The sequence below is a fragment of the Schistocerca serialis genome, chromosome 10 (assembly GCF_023864345.2).
Source record: "Schistocerca serialis cubense isolate TAMUIC-IGC-003099 chromosome 10, iqSchSeri2.2, whole genome shotgun sequence".
NCBI lineage: Eukaryota > Metazoa > Arthropoda > Insecta > Orthoptera > Acrididae > Schistocerca > Schistocerca serialis.
The window spans coordinates 200,003,962-200,026,643 of NC_064647.1; the positions used below are offsets into that span (position 1 = coordinate 200,003,962).

The 22,682-nt window shown below is 44.3% G+C and overlaps 1 protein-coding gene across 1 annotated transcript in view; it reads right to left on the minus strand.

Annotated features, from left to right (window-relative positions):
- Nucleotides 1–22,682, minus strand: part of LOC126424685 (cytochrome P450 4C1-like) — a 174,654-nt gene that overhangs the window by 41,275 nt on the left and 110,697 nt on the right. Inside the window, exon 5 of the mRNA XM_050087412.1 lies at nt 22,160–22,390. Within this exon, the coding sequence (XP_049943369.1) occupies nt 22,160–22,390 (231 nt within the window). The remainder of the gene's footprint in view (nt 1–22,159; nt 22,391–22,682) is intronic.

Consider the following 22,682-nt stretch of genomic DNA (forward strand, 5'->3'; position numbering starts at 1 on the left):
TAACTTGCAAACTCTAAGCCTGAAATTAGTATAGTATGCTACGGTGCATCAGCACGGCTTTAGGAAGCATCGCTCCTGCCAAACGCAACTCGCCCATTTTTCACACGATATCTTGCGAACCATGGATGAAGGGTATCAGACGGATGTCATATTCCTTGACTTCCGGAAAGCGTTTGACTCGGTGCCCCACTGGAGTCTCCTAAATAAGGTACGAGCATATGGAATTTGTTCCCAAATATGTGAGTGGCTCAAAGACTTCTTAAGTAATAAAACCCAGTACGTTGTCCTCGATGGTGAGTGTTCATCCGAGGTGAGGGTATCATCTGGAGTGCCCCAGGGAAGTGTGGTAGGTCCGCTGTTGTTTTATATCTACATAAAAGATCTTTTGGATAGGGTGGATAGCAATGTGCGGCTGTTTGCTGATGATGCTGTGGTGTGTGGGAAGGTGTCGTCGTTGAGTGACTGTAGGAGGATACAAGCTGACTTGGGCAGGATTTGTGATTGGTGTAAAGAATGGCAGCTAACTCTAAATATAGACAAATGTAAATTAATGCAGATGATTAGGAAAAAATATCCTGTAATATTTGAATACTCCATTAGTAGTGTAGCGCTTGACACAGTCACGTCGATTAAATATTTGGGGGTAGCATTTCAGAGCGATATGAACTGGGACAAGCATGTAATAGCAGTTGTGCGGAAGGCGGATGGTCATCTTCGGTTCATTGGTAGAATTTTGGGAAGATGTGGTTCATCTGTAAAGGAGACCGCTTATAAAACACTAATACGACCTATTCTTGAGTACTAGGTCACATTGAGGGAGGACATAGAAGCAATTCACAGGCGGACTGCTAGATTTGTTACTGGTAGGGTTGATCATCACGCGAGTGTTACGGAAATGCTTCAGGAACTCGGGGGGAGCCTCTGCAGGAAAGGAGGCGTTCTTTTCGTGAATCGCTACTGAGTAAATTTAGAGAACCAGCATTTGAGGCTGACTGCAGTACAGTTTTACTGCCGCCAACTTATATTTCGCGGAAAGACTACAAAGATAAGAGAGATTAGGGCTCGTACACAGGCATATAGGCAGTCATTTTTCCCTTGTTCTGTTTGGGAGTGGAGTTGTGGTACGAGGTGCCCTCCGCCACGCACCGTATGTTGGATTGCGGAGTATGTATGTAGATGTAGATGTAGACAATTGTTTTTGCAGGTCTTAATATACAGGAAGATTCCGTGATGATATTAAAAAACTTTCACAGATGACGGGCAAGAGTATAAATGTATCAATTTGACATAAGGAACTCTAGTCCGGAAACGACCGAAACGAAAGGTATAAGCGAAAACATATTGAAGTTCCGCCTTATTTAAGTGCAGATTTCAGGCTAAGGGTTCGAACTTCTCAAGACGGATCATTACTTACAGAAGTTCCAGCCCACCCAGTTAGCCGTTTGGTCTAACGCACTTCCGGGCGGGAAGGTGTGCCGGTCCCTGGCACGAATCCGCCCGGCAGATTAGTGTCGAGATCCAGTGTGCTGGCCAGTCTGTGGAAGATTTTTAAGGCGGTATTCCATCTGCCTCGGGTGGTTCCCCTTATTCCACCTCAATTACACTATGTCGGCGATTGTTGTGCAACCACTTTCTCCATGTACGCGTTCTCCATAATTACTCTACCACGCAAACATTGGGGTTACACTCGTCTGGTGTGAGACGTTCCCGGAGGGAGGGGGGGGGGGGGGTCCACTGGGGACCGATCCACACAATGACCCTGGGTTCAGTGTGGGGCGGCGGTGGGGTGAATGGACTGCTGTAGCCTGTTGTGGGGTTGTGAACCATTGAGGGTTATGGCGGGGACAAAGCCTCTCCATCGTTTCTTGGTCACCAGTTCCATATAATACAAATACAGAAGTCATACTGAATACTCTCCAGTACTTTCAGACAACTACATCTACATCTACATGATTACAGTTCGTAATTTAGTGCCTGGCAGAGGGGTTATAGAACCACCTTCAAGCTATTCCTCTGCTGTCCTATTCTCGAACAGCGTGTGGAAAAACGAACACTTAAATCTTTATGTGCAAGCTCTGATTTTTCTTCCTTTATCACGATGATCACCCCTCCCTTCGTAGGTGCGTGCCAACAAAATACTTTCGCACTCTGAGCAGAAAGTCGGTGACTGAGATTCTATGAGAAGATCCTTCCGCAAAGAACAACGCCTTTGTTTTGATGATTGCCACCCCAATTCACGTTTCATATCCGTGGTACTCTCTCCCCCATTTCGCAACAGTAAAAAATGAGCTTCCCTTCTTTGAACTTTTCTTATGTCCTCCGTCGATCCCATCTGATGCGGATTCCACATCACACAGCAATACTCCAGAATAGGACTTATTACATGCGTGGTGCAGGCAGTCTCCTATAGTAGACCTGTTGCATTTTCTCAGAATTCTGCCAATAAATCGTACGCTTTGGTTTGCTTTACCTACAACATTAGCTTTGTGATCGTTCCAACTTAAGATATTCGTGATTGTAATCCCCAAGTATTTAGTTGTATTTACAGCCTTTAGATTTGTGTGATTTATCATGTAACCGAAATTTAGCGGATTCCTTTTGGTACTCATGAGAATAACTTCCTACTTTCCATTACTGAGAGTCAATTGCCACTTTTCGCCCCGTAGAGATATCTTATCTAAATCGTTTTGAAATTCGTTTTCATTATCCAATGACTTTATAAGATGGTAAATGACAGCATCATCTGCAAACAACGACTCGGTGCTACTCAGATTGTCTCCGAAATCGTTTATGTGCTCCGGTAACAGCAGGGGGCCTATAACATTTCCTTGGGGAACTCCAAATATTACTTCTGTTTTACTTGGTGACTTTCGGACGACTGCTACGAATTGTGAAATTTCTGACACGAAACCACGAATTCAGTGGCACAAGTGAGGCGATAATCCTTATGCACGCAATTTGATTAGAAGCTGCTTGTGAGGTACGGTGTCAGAAGTCTTCTGGAAATCTAAAAACATGAAATCAATTTGACTTCCTCTGTCAACGGCACTCATTATTTCGTGAGAATAAGGAGCTACTTGTGTTTCACAAGAACGATTTTTTCTGCTTCTGTGCTGGCTGTTTGCCAACAGATCATTTTCTTCTGGATAACTCATAATGTTCGAACGCAGTATTTGTTCCATTATCCTACTGCAAATCGACGTTAGCGATGTTGAGCTATAATATAGCAGACTACTCCTAATTTCTTTCCTTGAGTGTTGGTGTGACCTGTACAACTTTCCAATCTTTAGGTACAGATCTTTCAACGAGAGATCGGTTGTATATGATTGCTAAATATGGAGCTATTGTATGAGCATACTGTGAGAGAAACCTGACTGGTACACAATCAGGACCCGAGGCCTTGCCTTTAAAAGTGTTTGAAGTTGATTTGCTACACCTAGGATATCTACATGTAAGTGACTCGTTTTGGCAGTTGTTGATAGGCTTGTAACAGTGCACGTAACTTAAAGTCAGAGAGACTGAAAATCCTAAGTCTGCTGTATGGTAATAGTGAATTTCACTTACCTGCGCAAGTTTCAAAACATACTATATATTGAACAGTTGTTCAAAATGGCGTCCACCAGCGTCAACGCAAGTATGTCACCGTTGTACAAAGTTGTGTCATAAGTTCTAATATGTCGTCAGAGCAATGTCACAGATAGTAAGAATTCTCGCCTGGAGTTCCATTCAGTCTCAACAGGTGTCTCATACACAAGACTTTTGACATGGTCCCACAAGAAGAAATCAAGTGAGTTGAGATCAGGTGACTGTGTCTATCCAGTTTTCAGGAAATGTCTAATCCACGCGTTCACAAACCCTCAGTCGAAAGTGAAGTGGGGCTATGTCACGGTGCAACCACATTCCGTTGACGAGAAACAAGTTGGATATTTTTCAGGAAGGTAGGTAGTATGTGTCAGAGGAATATCGTGTACACTGGTGGATTTAAGTAGGGAAGAATAAGTTATGGGTCTGGTATGTAGTTGATATCTATTCCACACACTGACGAATAAACTGTGTTGATGACTCTTCACAGCTGTTGTGTGCTGCTTCTCATGACTCCATTTGGTTAGGGCTGTTCGATGTTGGTACTTCAGCTTGCAGTCTACTGAAGTACAGACATTGTTTACACGACTACTGCAACTATTTAACAATCAGTATGTAATGTAACAGCTGCGTCCGTGAAAAGTGCATACGCAGGAAAGTGAGGATCGACTGTAAAGTGTTGCAAGAACCATTGGCTGAACACAACATGAGATCAAAAATCAGTTGGAGTCAAAGTATGCGATGTGATGGAGGGGCATAACTGCATCTAGCTTAATACGCAGCAGACAGTACTCTGTCAAAAGTTCATTTGGCATGCAAACGATCGAATGCTGATTACAGATGCCTCAGTCACTCGAGCAAGCACGGGATTTTGTAATTTGGGAGTCCATGTAGTTCATCGTCCTCCTTCGTTCTTGTAGTGTGGTACCAATTACCTGGTCTACTTAATCGCTAGAGCAGTCCTGGAAGCGTGGTGTGGGCCAGATGTCTTCTACACGGGCACTTGGTCCTGTTCAACCATTATACTTCTCTGCTGCCTCCATTTGCTTGCCTATACACGAAAATGAAGCCTGCAAGTTCCGTCACCAGGCACATCTCCATTTGGTTAGGGCTGGTCGACTGTTAGTACTTCAACTTGCAGTCTACTACAGTACAGACATTGTACATAAGGGTTGCTCATGTCAGTACACAGTTCGCTATCTGCATTGGATTAGCTGCGTTACTATCCCAACTTCTACACCTAAGTGTTCATCAGGGTTGCCTACCTAAAGGCTTGCCAACGACAGTACCGATACATGTATTCCACTGTCAGAGGTATTATAACGATTTTTGCTTACAACTTTCGACTTGGTCTTTCCCAGACCAGGGTCCCTTGCCTGAAATTGGTACATTTACCCCCCTCATGCCCGGAAGTTTGTAAGATCACAGAATCAACCTGTATACAGGGTTTCCCAGTATTGTTGTGACAGAGGGGTTGAAGAGGGATATGAACCCTTGTTTTTAAATTTCATCTAACAACGCTACAGAGCGATGAGGTTATATAGGTGCTGGTGCCTGTCTCTAGCAACTCTTTCGGCAGCAAACGTTTCTTAGAACACTGATGGACCGCAGGCAGAACGTCTGGCAATGTTGTTTGTTATTCAGTGATCGCTACTGACTGCCATGACGGCAGTTTCCCAGAGGGAGAAGTGTTAAGTAATTGATCGATTTAATTAAGTAGTTAATTACTTTGATATCAAAAGTGTGTTGCATCAGTGAGGGGGAGGAAGGAGGCTTGGAGGTTTCCAGGGGGGTGTGAGGAGGAGGAGGAGGAGGGTTAGTGGGAGGTGTGGGGGAGGTTTTTCAGAAAGTTTATCCCCAGGGGGTCAAAATCCAGTTAGTAGAGAAATACGAGGTGCATTCAAGTTCTAAGGCATCCGATTTTTTTTCTAATTAACGACGCACCCGAAATCGATGAAACTGGCGTTGCTTTTCGACGTAACCACCCTGCAGACGTACACATTTTTCACAACGCTGACGCCATGATTCCATGGCAGCGGCGAAGGCTTCTTTAGGAGTCTGTTTTGACCACTGGAAAATCGCTGAGGCAATAGCAGCATGGCTGGTGAATGTGCGGCCACGGAGAGTGTCTTTCATTGTTGGAAAAAGCCAAAAGTCACTAGGAGCCAGGTCAGGTGAGTAGGGAGCATGAGGAATGACTTCAAAGTTGTTATCACGAAGAAACTGTTGCGTAACGTTAGCTCGATGTGCGGGTGCGTTGTCTTGGTGAAACAGCACACACGCAGCCCTTCCCGGACGTGTTTGTTGCAGTGCAGGAAGGAATTTGTTCTTCAAAACATTTTCATAGGATGCACCTGTTACCGTAGTGCCCTTTGGAACGCAATGGGTAAGGATTACGCCCTCGCTGTCCCAGAACATGGACACCATCATTTTTTCAGTACTGGCAGTTACCCGAAATTTTTTTGGTGGCGGTGAATCTGTGTGCTTCCATTGAGCTGACTGGCGCTTTGTTTCTGGTTTGAAAAATGGCATCCACGTCTCATCCATTGTCACAACCGACGAAAAGAAAGTCCCATTCATGCTGTCGTTGCGCGTCAACATTGCTTGGCAACATGCCACATGGGCAGCCATGTGGTCGTCCGTCAGCATTCGTGGCACCCACCTGGATGACACTTTTCGCATTTTCAGGTCGTCATGCAGGATTGTGTGCACAGAAACCACAGAAATGTCAACTATGGAGGCGATCTGTTCAACAGTTATTCGGCGATCCCCCAAAACAATTATCTCCACTTTCTCGATCATGTCGTCAGACCGGCTAGTGCGAGCCCGAGGTTGTTTCGGTTTGTTGTCACACGATGTTCTGCCTTCATTAAACTGTCGCACCCACGAACGCACTTTCGACCCATCCATAACTCCATCACCACATGTCTCCTTCAACTGTCGATGAATTTCAATTGGTTTCACACCACACAAATTCAGAAAACGAATGATTGAACGCTGTTCAAGTAAGGAAAACGTCGCCATTCTAAGTATTTAAAACAGTTCTCATTCTCGCCGTTGGCGGTAAAATTCCATCTGCCATACGGTGCTGCCATCTCTGGGACGTATTGACAATGAATGCGGCCTCATTTTAAAACAATGCGCATGTTTCTATCTCTTTCCAGTCCGGAGAAAAAAATTGGAGGCCTTAGAACTTGAATGCACCTCGTAGGTTAAGAACCTGTTAATCAAAGGAGAACAATGGGTTTGCCCCTGAATGTATGCTAGCCCCTGATGTAGGCCACTTGCACTAACAAATCGTCCTGATGCCCTTTTGCCCCACTACTTGTCTCCTATGAATGTGAAGCTCACCTCGGTGGATGATAGTTTCAGATACGGGTTTTGATCTGCAGTTTGTTTTTCTCCTGGAACCCTGTAAAATCTCCAGTGATTTTCGGTGTACAGGAGAAAAATAAACTGCAGAATGAAACCCATGTCTGTAACCGCCCTCCATCATGGCAAAATGCATTGCATTCATGGCAGACAAGGATTGTCTGCAAGCAGCTTACTTCATCTTCTCTTATCTACCTTACAGTCTCGGCAACAATGGTACCATTTCAGGTATTTCACTATCAGAGGTTTCGGAACGATTTTCACCCGTAACTTTCGACTCGGTATCCAGAATGAGATTTTCACTCTACAGCGGAGTGTGCGCTGATATGAAACTTCCTGGTAGATTAAAACTGCGCCCGACTGAGACTCGAACTCGGGACCTTTCGCGGGCAAGTGCTCTACCACTTGAGCTACCGAAGCACGACTCACGCCCGGTACTCACAGCTTTACTTCTACCAGTATCTCGTCTCCTACCTTCCAAACTTTACAGAAGCTCTCCTACGAAACTTGCAGGTCCCGAGTTCGAGTCTCGGTCGGGCACACAGTTTTAATCTGCCAGGTAGTTTCAAGTTTCGACTCGGTAGTTTCCGAACCAGGGTCCATACGACAAACTGATACATTTACCCTTCTGCCTCATCCCTGAATAATCTACGACATCTCCACAGGTATCACCTTGTATACAGGTTGTCCCAGAAATGTTGCGATGAACTTCGACGGGTTGTAGAAAGTGTCTTGAGAAGCAAATCGAGGACAGAAAACCGTGTCTGGAAACACGTGTCCAGGCAACAGAGCATCGCATTCATAGGAGAAGGGCTGTCTACTCAGTACGTATCTCCGTCCACAGCTTGTGGTGTTGTGTCTAACGTTGCTGCCTCTGGATCACAGGGTCCCAGGTTAGAGTCCCGGCCAGGTTGGGGATTTTCTCCTTCCGGGAACTGGGTGTTGGTGTTGTCGTCATCATTCGATCACCATTCACGAAAGTGGCGAGATTGGACTGTATAAAGATTGGGAATTTGTACGGGTGCTGATAACTGCTCAGTTGAGCGCCCTGCAAACCAAACATCATCATCACCCAGCTCCTCTACTTAGGCCAGCCGAGCAGACAAAGAAACGCTCTATTTTTTTTGTTGAATACCTTATCTGGGTACAGTATCCAAAATAGTAGGCAGATCTATGAGAAGTAAAAGCATTATTCCAGCGTATTTTACTTTTTCGGACCTAGACAGTAAACTCAGGCACAAGGAAAAAGCTGTGGTAAGTCGATATAATGAAGCAGGCGTATACTGCATTGCATGCGATGATTTCCGTCAGAATTATACAAAACAAACCGGTAGGTCATTTCGAATAAGATTTGAGGAACTCAATTTAAATAATCCCCGATCTACATTAACAGCGCACTAATGTAAAGAGGGTCACAGCATCATAAGACCTTCAGAAAGTTTAAAAACACTTCATAAAAAAGGAAAACGCTGTATTTTGAATGCGTTAGAGAAAGTAGAAATTTTTAAATATAAAAAATAAAATGCACAGTTCACGTTGAATAATCGGTTTTAATTAAATCATCACAGCATTCAGGCTAATTTTAACTGTTTATTCGACTAGATATTAGTACGTAATAAAATTCTCTATTATCCTCGGTTATGAAGGTAGTGATCCAGCGCTCCTAGTCATGAGTATATGACGTCAGACTCTCGACATGGACAGCTTCCGTTCAGCCAGCCAGCTAGTCTGCCTTACTTGTTCGGGTGGCCCCCTTTTACTTTGCCCAACACTGAGTTGCCTTGCTGTCACACTTTTAAGGCACTGCCACCTGATACATTCCACAGAGTAATATGCATAGTGCCGCGAATACGTACACTACTGGCCATCAAAACTGCTACACCACGAAGATGACGTGCTACAGACGCGAAATGTAACCAACAGGAAGAAGATGCTGTGATATGCAAATGATTAGCTTTTCAGAGCATTCACACAAGGTTGACGCCGGTGGCGACACCTACAACGTGCTGACATGAGGAAAGTTTCCAATCGATTTCTCATACACAAACAGCAGTTGACCGGCGTTGCCTATTGAAACATTGTTGTGATGCCTCGTGTAAGGAGGAGAAATACGTACCGTCACGTTTCCGAATTTGATAAAAGTCGGATTGTAGCCTATCGCGATTGCGGTTTATCGTATCCCGACATTGCTGATCACGTTGGTCGAGATCCAATAACTGTTAGCAGAACATGGAATCGGTGGGTTCAGGAGGGTAATACGGAACGCCGTGCTGCATCCCAATGGCCTCGTATCACTAGCAGTCGAGATGACATGCATCTTATCCACATAGCTGTAACGGATCGTGCAGCCACGTCTCGATCCCTGAGTCAACAGATGGGGACGTTTGCAAGACAACAACCATCTGCACGAACAGTTCGACGACGTTTGCAGCAGCACGGACTATCAGCTCGGAGACCGTGGCTGCGTTTACTCTTGACACTGCATCACAGACAGGAGGGCCTGCGATGGTGTACTCAACGACGAACCTGGGTGCACGAATGGCAAATGGTCATTTTTTTTCGGATGAATCCAGGTTCTGTTTCCAGCATCATGATGGTCGCATCCGTGTTTGGCGACATCGCGGTGAACGCCCATTGGAAGCGTGTATTCGACAACGCCGTATCACCCGGCGTGATGGTATGGGGTGCCATTGGTTACACGTCTCGGTCACCTCTTGTTCGCATTGATGGCACTTTGAACAGTGGACGTTACATTTGAGATGTGTTACGACCCGTGGCTCTACCCTTAATTCGATCCCTGCAAAACCCTACATTTCAGCAGGATAATGCACGACCGCATGTTGCAGGTACTGTACGGGCCTTTCTGGATACAGAAAATGTTCGACTGCTGCCCTGCCAGCACATTCCCCAGATCTCTCACCAATTGAAAACGTCTTTTCAATGGTGGGTTAGCAACTGGCTCGTCACAATACGCCAGTCACTACTCTTGATGAACTGTGGTATCGTGTTGAAACTGCATGGGCAGCTGTACCTGTACACGCCATCCAAGCTCTGTTTGACTCAATGCCCAGGCGTGTCAAGGCCGTTATTACGGCCAGAGGTGGGTGTTCTGGGTATTGATTTCTCAGGATCTGTGCACCCAAACTGCGTGAAAATGTCAGTTCTAGTATAATATATTTGTCCAATGAATACCCACTTATCATCTGCATTTCTTCTTGGTGTAGGAATTTTAATGGCCAGTAGTGTACGTTAGGAGTGTCAATTTTTATCGCCAACTGGGACCTTTTTAAAAATATTTTTAGGGCGCTGTCACCATCAAATAATTATCTTCCTTTTAGATGTAGGCAAATTTCAAAACATGGCACTGTAATCACAAGTTTTACCTATCAGAAATTTGTACTACATGAGTGGAGCATGTCTTCATTACCTTTCGTTTGGCATAGTGTTGACAATATTTTCTGAAGAGTAAATTTTGACTCGGAGCGATGGGTATGTATGCGGCCTTTTAACGTTGTGCGTATATTTCAGACATTCCTTTATTTTAATGTCCAAAAAGTGGTGGCACTGTACAATGCTCCTTGCCGTGCAGATTGCACCTGATGATCCTGCTTTAGGCCGCGAAGCTGATTATATTTCATAAACAACCATTTTACCAGGTGTTGTTCCTAACATCATGCTTTTCAACAGCTACTGATGTCCGGAATATAAAATACTTCCATCTTCTCCACTGGCGATCGTGGCAATCATTCGCGATCACTGAATAACGAAAAACATTGCGAGACGTTCTGCCTACCTTCGATCAGCCTACTAAGTCACTATTTCTGCTGAAGATGTGGCTTATTGGCAGGCGCTGGCGCCTGTAACTTCGACACTCTGGAATGTCGTTGGTTGATGTGTCTGGACATGGTTTCCTATTATCGATTTGTTCCTCAAGACTTTCTCTAAAATACCTCGAAGTTTGTCACAACACTTCTTGGACACGTTCAATAGAAAAAGTCCTTACACATGAATAGAATTTGATGTTCCTAGTGCACTTTGCGCGAATTTGTCAACAGTTCTGACAGGTTTAAGAGAGGTAGTAAACTATCAAAATGGCGCCTATGTAAGACACTCGTTGCAAGCAACATGCTGTAATTGAATTGCTGGTTGTGGAAAAAGTAACTGTGGCGAACACCCCAAAATACGAGGGCGGTTCGGAAAGTAACCTCCGATTGGTCACAGTGCGGGTTGTGGGGGGAGTAGCGACGCCATCTGTGCGTTCACGCACTCAACAGGTCAGTCGGCATCAAGCCGTGGTCGAGTGAACGTCGTACCTGCGCTAGTTTAGTTTTTGTGGCAGTTTGAAATGTGTGCTGCAATAGAAAACCCCGCCAAATGTGAAGTGCGTGCTGTCATAAGGTTTTTTACAGCCAAAGGATATTCTGCAGCAGCATCGTGAGCTTTGTGCCGTGTACGGACCAAGAGTTATGAGTGAATGAGTTGTCCGTGAATGGGTACGTTTATTTAAAAGTGGACGAGAAAACGTTCATGATGAAGAGAGGAGTGGTAGACCATCATTGGTGACTGACGAACTCGTTCAGACAGTTGATGCAAAAGTTCGTGAAAATCGACGTTTCTCAATGTCGGAGTTGTCTACTGGTTTTCCACAGATTTCTAAGACTCTCTTGTACGAGATAGTGACAGCAAGATTGGGTTACCATAAGTTCTGTGCACGATGGGTGCCCAAAATTCTTACCGACCACCACAAAACTCAAAGAATAGCCTCTGCATTAGACTTTCTGTCACGTTATGAGGACGAAGGAGAACCATTGTTAAACAGAATCGTGACCGGTGACGAAACCTGGATTAAGTACGTGAACCCTGAGACAAAAGAACAATCAAAGATGTGGGCACATTCAAATTCGCCTACCAAACCAAGAAAAGCCTCGCAAGATTTTTCTGCCAGAAAACTGATGGCAACGGTGTTTTGGGATGCCAAAGGGGTGTTGTTGGTTGAATTCATGGAACGTGGTACGACCATTAATCAAGACGTGTACTGTGAAACAATAAAAAAGTTACGACGGGCTATACAGAACAAACGCCGTGGTATGCTGACTTCCGGTATCGTTTTTTTGCACGATAACGCCCGTCCTCACTCTGCTCGCAGAACAACGGCCCTTCTTGAGTCCTTCAAGTGGGACGTTATCAACCATCCACCTTACAGCCCAGACCTGGCGCCAAGTGATTATCACCTCTTCGTGCATTTGAAGAAATGGCTCGGGTCACAGCGGTTTGATGACGACGAAGAGCTCAAAGATGCGGCCACAGGCTGGCTCCAGGCACAAGCGGGTGATTTTTATGCAGAAGGAATTTCAAAGCTTGTGAAGAGATACGATAAGTGCCTCAATCGCTATGGAGACTATGTAGAAAAATAGTGCAAAGATGTAGTTGTAAGATGTATATATTAAAATATTTTTATTTAACTTGGTGTATTTTTTTAAATCAACCGGAGGTTACTTTCTGAACGGCCCTCGTATTTGTCTGCAGTGAATGGTAATGATATAGTTGATGGGAATACTATTAGGCGACGACTAAGGAAGTGCAGAAAATGAACTCCATGGTCAGCCACACTTGGGATGTCCTATGACAGCCACTGCTCCTGTCATGGTGAACCGTGTGGATACCATAGACTGGTGCGTCACAGCTCGACAACAGGCCGGTATATTGATATTTTTTCTGTCGTTATATAGTATATCGATAGTTTTTTCTATATATTGGGCACTGATAATGATACTTTTTTTAAATATCGATGTATCGGATTCCCGATTTTTTTTTTAAAATGTGAACAGTCCTACTTGTTACCAGGCACATCAGTGGAATGGCCTTCTGCATTCAACCTTGGGTCTGGGAGAAACAACTATTCGGCTCACTCTTTCTGCAGGGCGCCGCTCGCTGTACGGCTGCAGAGTCATCTACTTGGTCGGTATCTGTGGCATTGGCGATTGTTACAAACATTAATGTTATATGTGTACTAGTTGGCGTCGATAGTTAAGAAAGCTTGCACGCTGGTGTCCGAATTCGGTAGGCGCTGCTGAATGGTTTGGCTGATCTTTCGTATGGCGACTGTGGCCAGTTACTGTACGTAGCTAGGGACCGATGGTCTCTTATTGCAAGCCATGTTGACTGAGTTGTAGCTGCATAGAATTACTGAGGATGGAGGGGAGGGTAGCGCGTTTTCAAAAATGAGAACGATGCCAAATTGTAATATTCTACCAAGTAACGTTGTCTGTATTGCTGGGAGAACTACTTATTTCTTGCATGGATAATAACATATTGGTTAGTTGGGTGTATCGCAAAATACACCGAGGCGACAAAAGTCGTGCGATACATCATAAATGGTTCAAATGGCTCTGAGCACTATGGAACTTAACATCTGAGGTCATCAGTTCCCTAGACTTAGAACTACTTAAACCTGACTAACCTAAGGACATCACACACATCCATGCCCAAATCAGGATTCGAACCTTAGACCGTAGCTGCAGCGCGGTTCCAGACTGAAGCGCCTTGAACCGCTCGGCCACAACCTCCAGCTGGGATACCTCCGAACAACGCGCCGGACCTCTTTTTGGCCAGTATAGTGCAGTAACTTGATGTGGCATGAATTCAACAAGTCGTTGGTAACCCTTGCAGAAATATTGAGCCATGCTACCTCTACAGTTATCTACAATTAAGAAAATATTCCCAGTGCAGGATTATGTCCCATAAATGTTAAATGGGTGGCCAAATAATTGTCTCGAATTGTCCAAAGTGGTATTCAAACCAGTCGTTATCAATTGTGATCCAGTGATATGGCACAATGTCATCCATAAAAATTTCATCGTTGGTTGGCGACATGAGCTCCATGAATGGCTAGAAATGGTACCCACGTAGCCGAAAATAACAATTTCTAGTCAATTATCGATTCAGTTGTTCCAGAGGACCCACTCCATTCCATACAACCCAGAACATTGTCGAGCCACCACCAGCATTCACAGTGCCTTATTGACAGCTCGGGTCCGTGGTTTGGTGGTGCCCTGCCATCAGCTCTTACCAACTGAAAGTGGGACTCATCTGAACGGGCCACAGTTTTCCAGTCGTCTACGGTCCAACTGTTACGGTAATGAGTCCAGAGGAGGCACTGCAGACGATGCCATGCTGTTGGCAAAGGAACTCGCGTTGGTCGCCCATCGCCACGGCCCATCAACTGTTCTAACGGATACGTTCCCTCCTACGCCCCCGATTTCTGTGGTTATTTCACGCAGTGTTGCTTGTCTGATAGCACTGACAACTCTACAGAAACGCCGCTGCTCTCGGTCGTTAAGTGAAGGCCGTCGGCCACTGCGTTGGCCATGGTCAGAGGTATAATGTCTGAAATTTCGTATTCTGGGCACACCCTTGACACTGTCGATTTCGGAATATTGTATTCCCTAATGATTTCCGAAATGCAATGTCTGATCATTCCGTGTTCAGAGTCTGTTAATTCTCGTCGTGCGGACACAATCACGTCAGAAATTTTTTCACTTGAATCACCTAAATATAGATGACAGGTCTACCAATGCAAAACCCTTCCGTACACTGTGTACGCGACACTCCCGTCATCTGCATGTGTGCACGTCGCTATCCCATGACTCTTATCATCTCAGTGTACCGCACGCTGTACCTGCTATACAGTATTCTCACGCCAAAACCTCTTCAATGAACCTTTTACTGGTAGGTGTAATGTTGAAATTCCTGTTTCTAAATAGCCGCGTGGTAGGGAAAATATCTGTACAAAGTGTACAGAGTAAGTTTAACCTCTCGTTTCCTCTGAAAGTAAAGGTCCCACGAGCTCCGTAATTTCAAACAGAATACGTAGGGATGGCGTATTCTGATTTTATGGTTTTCCATGTTCGCTGTCTGTGCTACGGTGCGAAGAGCATATTATGTGCAAGTGGCAGTCGTAGGAAAGGGGAATTTCGTTAAAAATTCAGTAAAGCCACGGTTGGGTGGTGAAGTCTGCCGTCGCTGGCAGTGTGTGGTAACAGTCAGCAGCCAATAGGCCAGGCAGGGTAAATATGGCGTGGAGGTGCAGCGGTGTATTGCACGTACTATTTGTTTGGAGTGGAGCAACAGCAAGGCAGGGAACTGCAGCGTTGCTTTAAGTGATTGCGATGTATGAGACAAGGCAGTAGGCCAGAGTGGCGATGTGTGAGTGGCTGACTTTTGGGAATTTACCCCTGCCATAGCTTCTGTCTCTCTCTGACACTACGCCAGAAGCGAGGGGGAAAGTATAAATAGTCAGGCACTTTTAGCCTGAGGTAGGTGTGTCGGGTTGGACCTGTGCTGGTCTACGCTTATAGGGGCCAGTCTGGCAGCGATGTTGTAAATATTCTGTGTAAACCTGTAGTTTGTTTCTATGTACTGTATTCTGCCTCCAGGGGCACAACACTGGGGCGGGACAGAATGGCAGATGGGTACTTGGAGACTGCACGGTCTGCCTGAAGGAGGGCAGTGGCAGCAGTCTGCAGCAGGTCCAGGATGGACCGACCTGGTCTACCAGGGTCTGGGCGAGGCGTACGCCGCGGGAGGCATTGCAGCGCTGGTTCAGCGCCAGGGATGGCGGTGCATGTTGCCATCCAGCAAGCACCACTAGCAGCAAGTTGTGGCACTGCATCCATGAGGATGGGGGTTCAAGTCTGGTCCTGTCCTATGAGCAACAGCAGCCCGATGGCCACGGTTGACCAGTACGACCACCTTCATCCCATGGACTGACAGAGCAGGCCAAATGGGGCAGAGGGCGGCAGGGATCAGGGACTGTAACAGTCCCTGGAATTGCAGGCAGTGGAGCAGCGCCAGTCACTGTGCCTCAGAGGGTGGCAACTGGGCGACCGCGGCTGACTTCCATCGTGCCAGGTGGCCTTGATGACGGCAGCAGTGGTGTCAGCAGTCCAGGAGTGTTGACGCAGCCGGACTCGCGGAACAGCGCGTGAGCGGTGCGCCGACATTATGCTTCTGTAAACTAGCTGAATAAAGGAATACTTCCAAATACCACTGTATCACTCTGCACTGCTCCTTGACGCTAGTGAACTTGCTTGTCCTCCTGACAAGAAATGGCGCAGTGGGCCCTGGCTTCAGCTGTGCCAACTGGAGTCCCGGGTTCATCCACCGATGGGCCACAATAGCAGAATCATTTACCAAGCAAGAATTTTTATAGGCAGCCTAACCTCCACAGCAAATTGTCTTAGTCGATACTGGATTCTTACGCTGAACAATTTCCTTCCCAGCTCTAAAATCTCTCGACGTAATGCACCTGTATCGAAGAAGAGCATACTGACTGGTGGCGTTCCTGTAATAAGGAGAGCAAGTGGGGCTCATAGAAGGCAATTGGAAGCTGTGATATTGAGGTGAGTCGTTAACCTGAGGTACCAACAGCAGGCTAAAAATAGATAGCATTCAGTATTCACTATACAATTAAGTTCTCAGATAATCTTCCAGCTTTTGAACCACATAGAAAGGAAGCTATGTCGATGAAAACAGTGTGTGGCTGACACGGCAATTACATCCCCTATAAAGTATTTCATAGTTATGGGAAAAATTTTCCATCCAGTAAATTCTTCTTTATTAAACACTCACATCCTGTTTCAGCATATTTCTAATTAATTCTGCAACGTAATCAGATTTTCACTTCTATATATATGTTGTTGTTGTTGTTGTGGTCTTCAGTCCTGAGACTGGTTTGATGCAGCTCTCCATGCTACTCTATCCTGTGCAAGATTCTTCTTCTCCCAGTATGTACTGCAGCCTACATTCTTCTGAATCTGCTTAGTGTACTCATCTCTCGGTCTCCCTCTACGAGTTTTACCCTCCACGCTGCCCTCCAATACTAAATTGGTGACCCCTTATTGCCTGAGAACGTGTCCTACCAACCGATCCCTTCTTCTAGTCTAGTTGTGCCACAAACTTCTCTTCTCCCCAATCCTATTCAGTACCTCCTCATTAGTTATGTGATCTACCTATCTAATCTTCAGCATTCTTCTGTAGCACCACATTTCGAAACCTTCTATTCTCTTCTTATCTAAACTATTTATCGTCCATGTTTCACTTCCATACATGGCTACACTCGATACAAATACTTTCAGAAACGACTTCCTGACACTTAAATCTATACTCGATGTTAACAAATTTCTCTTCTTCAGAAACGCTTTCCTTGCCATTGCCAGTCTACATTTTATATCCTCTCTACTTCGACCATCATCAGTTATTTTGCTCCCCAAATAGCAAAACTCCTTTACTACTTTAAGTGTCTCATTTCCGAATCTAATTCCCTCAGTATCACCCGTCTTAATTCGACTACATTCCATTATCCTCGTTTTGCTTTTGTTGATGTTCATCTTATACCCTTCTTTCAAGACACTGTCCATTCCGTTCAACTGCTCTTCCAAGTCCGTTGCTGTCTCTGACAGAATTAGAATATCATCGACGAACCTCAAAGTTTTTATTTCTTCTCCATGGATTTTAATACCTACTCCGAATTTTTCTTTTGTTTCCTTTACTGCTTGCTCAATATACAGATTGAACAACATTCGGGAGAGGCTACAACCCTGTCTCACTCCGTTCCCCACCACTGCTTCCCTTTCATGTCCCTCGACTCTTATAACTGCCATCTACCTTCTGTACAAATTGTAAATAGCCTTTCGCTCCCTGTATTTTACCCCTGCCACCTTTAGCATTTGAAAGAGAGTATTCCAGTCAACATTGTCAAAAGCTTTATCTAAGTCTACAAATGCTAGAAATGTAGGTTTGCCTTTTCTTAATCTAGCTTCTAAAATAAGTCGTAGGATCAGTATTGCCACACGTGTTCCCATATTTCTATGGAATCCAAATTGATCTTCCCCGAGGTCGTCTTCGACCAGTTATTCCAATCGTCTGTAAAGAATTCGCGTTAGTATTTTGCAGCCGTGACTTATTAAACTGATAGTTCGGTAATTTTACATCTGTCAACGCCTGCTTTCTTTGGGATTGGAATTATTATATTCTTCTTGAAGTCTGAGGGTATTTCGCCTGTCTCAAACCTTTTGCTCACCAGATGGTAGAGTTTTGTCAGGACTGGCTCTCCCAAGGCCATCAGTAGTTCTAATGGAATGTTGTCTACACCTGGGGCCTTGTTTCGACTCAGGTCTTTCAGTGCTCTGTCAAACTCTTCATGCAGTATCATATCTCCCATTTCATCTTCATCTACGTCCTCTTCCATTTCTATAACATTGCCCTCAAGTACATGGCCCTTGTATAGACCCTCTATATACTCCTTCCACCTTTCCGCTTTCCCTTCTTTGCTTACAACTGGGTTTCCATCTGAGCTCTTGATATTCATGCAAGTGGTTCTCTTTTCTCCAAAGGTCTCTTTAATTTTCCTGTAGGCAGTATCTATCTTACCCCTAGTGAGATAAGCCTCTACATCCTTACATTTGTCCTCTAGCCATACCTACTTAGCCATTTTGCACTTCCTGTCGATCTCATTTTTGAGACGTTTGTATTCCTTTTTGCCTGCTTCATTTACTGCATTTTTATATTTTCTCCTTTCGTCAATTAAATTCAATATTTCTTTTGTCACCCAACGATTTATACTAGCCCTCGTCTTTTTACCTACTTGATCCTCTGCTGCCTTCACTACTTCATCCCTCAGAACTACCCATTGTTCTTCTACTGTATTTCTTTGCCCCATTCTTGTCAATTGTTCCCTTATGCTCTCCATGAAATTTTGTACATCCTCTGGTTTAATCAGTTTATCCAGGTCCCATCTCCTTAAATTCCCACCTTTTTGCAGTTTCTTCAGTTTTAATCTACAGTTAATAACCAACAGATTGTGGTCAGAGTCCACATCTGCCCCTGGATATGTCTTACAGTTTAAAACCTAGTTCCTAAATCTCTGTCTTACCATTATATAATCTATGTATACAACCTTCTTTCATGATTCTTGAACCAAGTGTTAGCTATGATTAAGTTATGCTCTGTGCAAAATTCTACCAGCCGGCTTCCTGTTTCATTTCTTAGCCCCAATCCATATTCACCTACTATGTTTCCTTCTCTCCCTTTTCCTACTGCCGAATTCCAGTCACCCATGACTATTAAATTTTCATCTCCCTTCACTATCTGAATAATTTCTTTTATCTCATAATACATTTCTTCAATTTCTTCGTCATCTGCCGAGATAGTTGGCATATAAACTTTTACTACTGTGGTAGGTGTGGGCTTCGTATCTATCTTGGCCAAAATAATGCGTTCACTATGCTGTTTGTAGTAGCTTACCCGCATTCCTATTTTCCTATTCATTATTAAACCTACTCCTGCATTTCCCCTATTTGATTTTGTATTTACAACCCTGTATTCACCTGACCAAAAGTCTTGTTCCTCCTGCCATCGAACTTCACTAATTCCCACTATATATAAGTTTAACCTATCCATTTCCCTTTTTAAATTTTCTAACCTACCTGCCCGATTAAGGGATCTGACATTCCACGCTCCGATCCGTAGTACGCCAGATTTCTTTCTCCTGATAACAACGTCCTCCTGAGTAGTTCCCGCCCGGAGATCCGAATGGGGGACTATTTTACCTCTGGAATATTTTACCCAAGAGGACGCCATCATCATTTATCCATACAGTAAAGCTGCATGCCCTCGGGAAAAATTACGGCCGTAGTTTCCCCTTACTTTCAGCCGTTCGCAGTACCAGCACAGCAAGGCCGTTTTGGTTTGTGTTACAAGGCCAGATCAGTCAATCATCCAGACTGTTGCCCCGGCAACTACTGAAAAGGCTGCTGCCCCTCTTCAGGAACGACACGTTTGTCTGGCCTCTCAACAGATACCCCTCCGTTGTGGTTGTACCTACGGTACGGCCATCTGTATCGCAGAGGCGCGCAAGCCTCCCCACCAACGGCAAGGTCCATGGTTCATGGGGAGGTTAGAATTGACTGTCAACTATCAAGTAATTTTAATTAGAACTATAGTCTGATTAAAATTACTTGATAGTTGACAGTCAATGCATTGGAGCTGATTTATATAACAATTCACAAGCCGTTGTAGTCAAATGATGTTGAACAAAATGACTCCAGAGCTAAATCTTACTTATTGTGTTACAGTACTTAATTAGTGCGAAAGTTAAGTATCACGAAGACATCACATTTTTTGGAATTAATTGACATATTTCAGTCAGATATGCTACATAACATTTCAGAGAAGAAGAATTAACAACCAACAAATCCTTGAGGTTCATCTTATGCCGTATTTTCCAGTAGATATACTGCTGGCAATTTATTGAAAATTTAATGTTCCGAATAATGAACATATACTTGGACTAAAGAAGGAGTCTTCCTGTTTATAAGCTGATTGTTCTTATTCTAATAGTTTCATTAACCAACTCACATGTTACACACTAAAACAAAACTTTCTTAGGTCACAGGGATTGTGTTGATAAGAACAGAAAGATGGCTTTATTGACAGACTTTAATAAATCACAATTAGTAATGGATTCCACCGAGTGAAATAATTAGATGGGCTTTTTATAAAACGTTTTAGTATTAACTTAAAAAACAACTCATTCACTGCCAAGCAGAGAATTTTTCGAATTACACATTTAGTTTGTAAGAACATATATTTTTGTGTACGACAAATAAAGAAGAAGGGTGAAATGAAGAGGTATAGTTGGAGTGGGAGGGAGAAAAAGAGGGAGGAGGAGAATGAGTAGGAGAACCCAGAGCAGAGGGCTTGGAGAAGTAAGCAAAAATAAGAAGAAGAAATATAAGAAGACTAAAAATACTGGGAAGAAGAAAAGAAATATCTATGAGTACATAGAGGGGGAAGTGGAGTAGTAGGAGGATGAGAAGATAAGAAGAAGAATAAGAAGAAGAAATAGAAAAGAGATCAGGAAAGAACTGGGAGAAGAAAGTGGATTCAAAGCAATAGCAGGCAGCAGAGAACTATAAAACTTTGGAGAAGGGAGAAAAGCGAGGGAAAGGGGCAGAAGAATGTGAGTAAGGGTTGAAAATGAAGCAAGGAAGGATGAGGAGGAAAATTCAAGAAAGAAAGTATAATGTGAAGGCAGGTTGAAATAGGAAATGAAGAAGGCGATAAATAAAGATGGTAATGAGTCAAAGAATTAGGAAAGGGTGAAAATGAAGTAAAGATTTGGGAGAAGAATACAGGATGAAAAGAGAAGTGGAAGATGGAGAAGAATACAGGATGAAAAGAAAAGTGGAAGAAGGGCAATGATAAAGATGAAAAAGAAGCGAAGTGGAATATAGTAAAAGAGGATGATATAAAGGTAAAGGATGGGAAAAGGATGTGAAGGATGAAGGTACAGGAGGAAGATTTTGTTGTATTGGTGGAGGAAGAAAGAAAGAGAAGTAGCAACAGGTCAAGGATGAATTGAGGAAGGAGGAAAAGAGGCGATGATGAGGAAAAGGGAAGGAGAGTAGGGATGTGAATAGAAGAAGATGAGGATGATGAGATGGGAATAGGGCAGTCGAAATTGAGCAGGAGGTTTGAATGAAATGGTGTAGGAGAATAAAGGAGAAGTAGAAATAGGAGAAGAATAAAGTGAGAGAGGAGGAAGAGAGGTGAAGTGGAAGTGTGGTAGGTGTAGGCACTGAGGAAGATGAGGATGAATAAGGCAGTGGAGGATGAGCAGAAGGAGCAACAGTTAGATGAAGTAACAGAGGAAAAATGAAGGAAAATAGAAGGAAAAGGATAAAGTCAGTGAGGAGGAAGAGAGAGGAGGATTATGAAAAGGATGTGGAAGTGCAGCAGAAGTAGGAGCTGGAGAGAATGAGGATGAAGTGAAGCTGAATAAGGTAATGGAGGATGGGCATGAGGAGAAACATTTGGAAGGATTGGTGGAGGAACAATGAAGGAGAAGTAGAGAAAGAGCAAGGATAAGGTGAAAGTATGGGAGTAGGAAGAGAGGTGCAGATGAGGTAAAGGAAGTGGAACGGGACGAAGAGCAGAAAAAGCTGTGTAGAAGTGGAAGAAGAAGGCAGACTAAAGCTGAAGAAGGACGAGGAGCAGGAGGAGGAGGAGGAGGTGAAAGAGGAGGAGGAGAAGGAGAAAGCTAAAGATGTGGATGAATTGAAAAACGAGGAAGAAGCATGGAATAATCGAGATGAAGAGAATAATGAAGAGGAAGCCTACTTGGCTGTCTCTGCCTCTGACTCACCTCATCCCGAATCTCGCTGAGTGGCATTACTGGCTGCCCTCCTGGCTTAATTAGAGATTCCACAAGGTTCAGGCGCTTGCTGGTAAACCCCTCCTCTGTGGTCGCCGACCTCATGGTGATGAAGGTCATGGTCGCATCCTCCAGCATCCGCGTATGCTTGAATACATTACGACCTTTGGAGGTCAGCTTCAATAGGAACTTGCTATATAGCCACGGGCGCGTCAGCATACTCTGTAAACACCAAACGCAATGCAGCACTCGTCAATATTACACTCTCTTTCGAAGAGACTCAGTGCAACACTGGCCTCTGTTAATCAGGAGACACAAAAGTTACAAATACTGTCACAACGCCGGCCAGAGCGGCCGAGCGTTCTAGGCGCTACAGTCTGGAACCGCGCGACCGCTACGGTCGCAGGTTCGAATCCTGCCTCGGGCATGGCTGTGTGTGATGTCCTTAGGTTAGTTAGGTTTAAGTAGTTCTAAGTTCTAGGGGACTGATGACATCAGCAGTTGAGTCCCATAG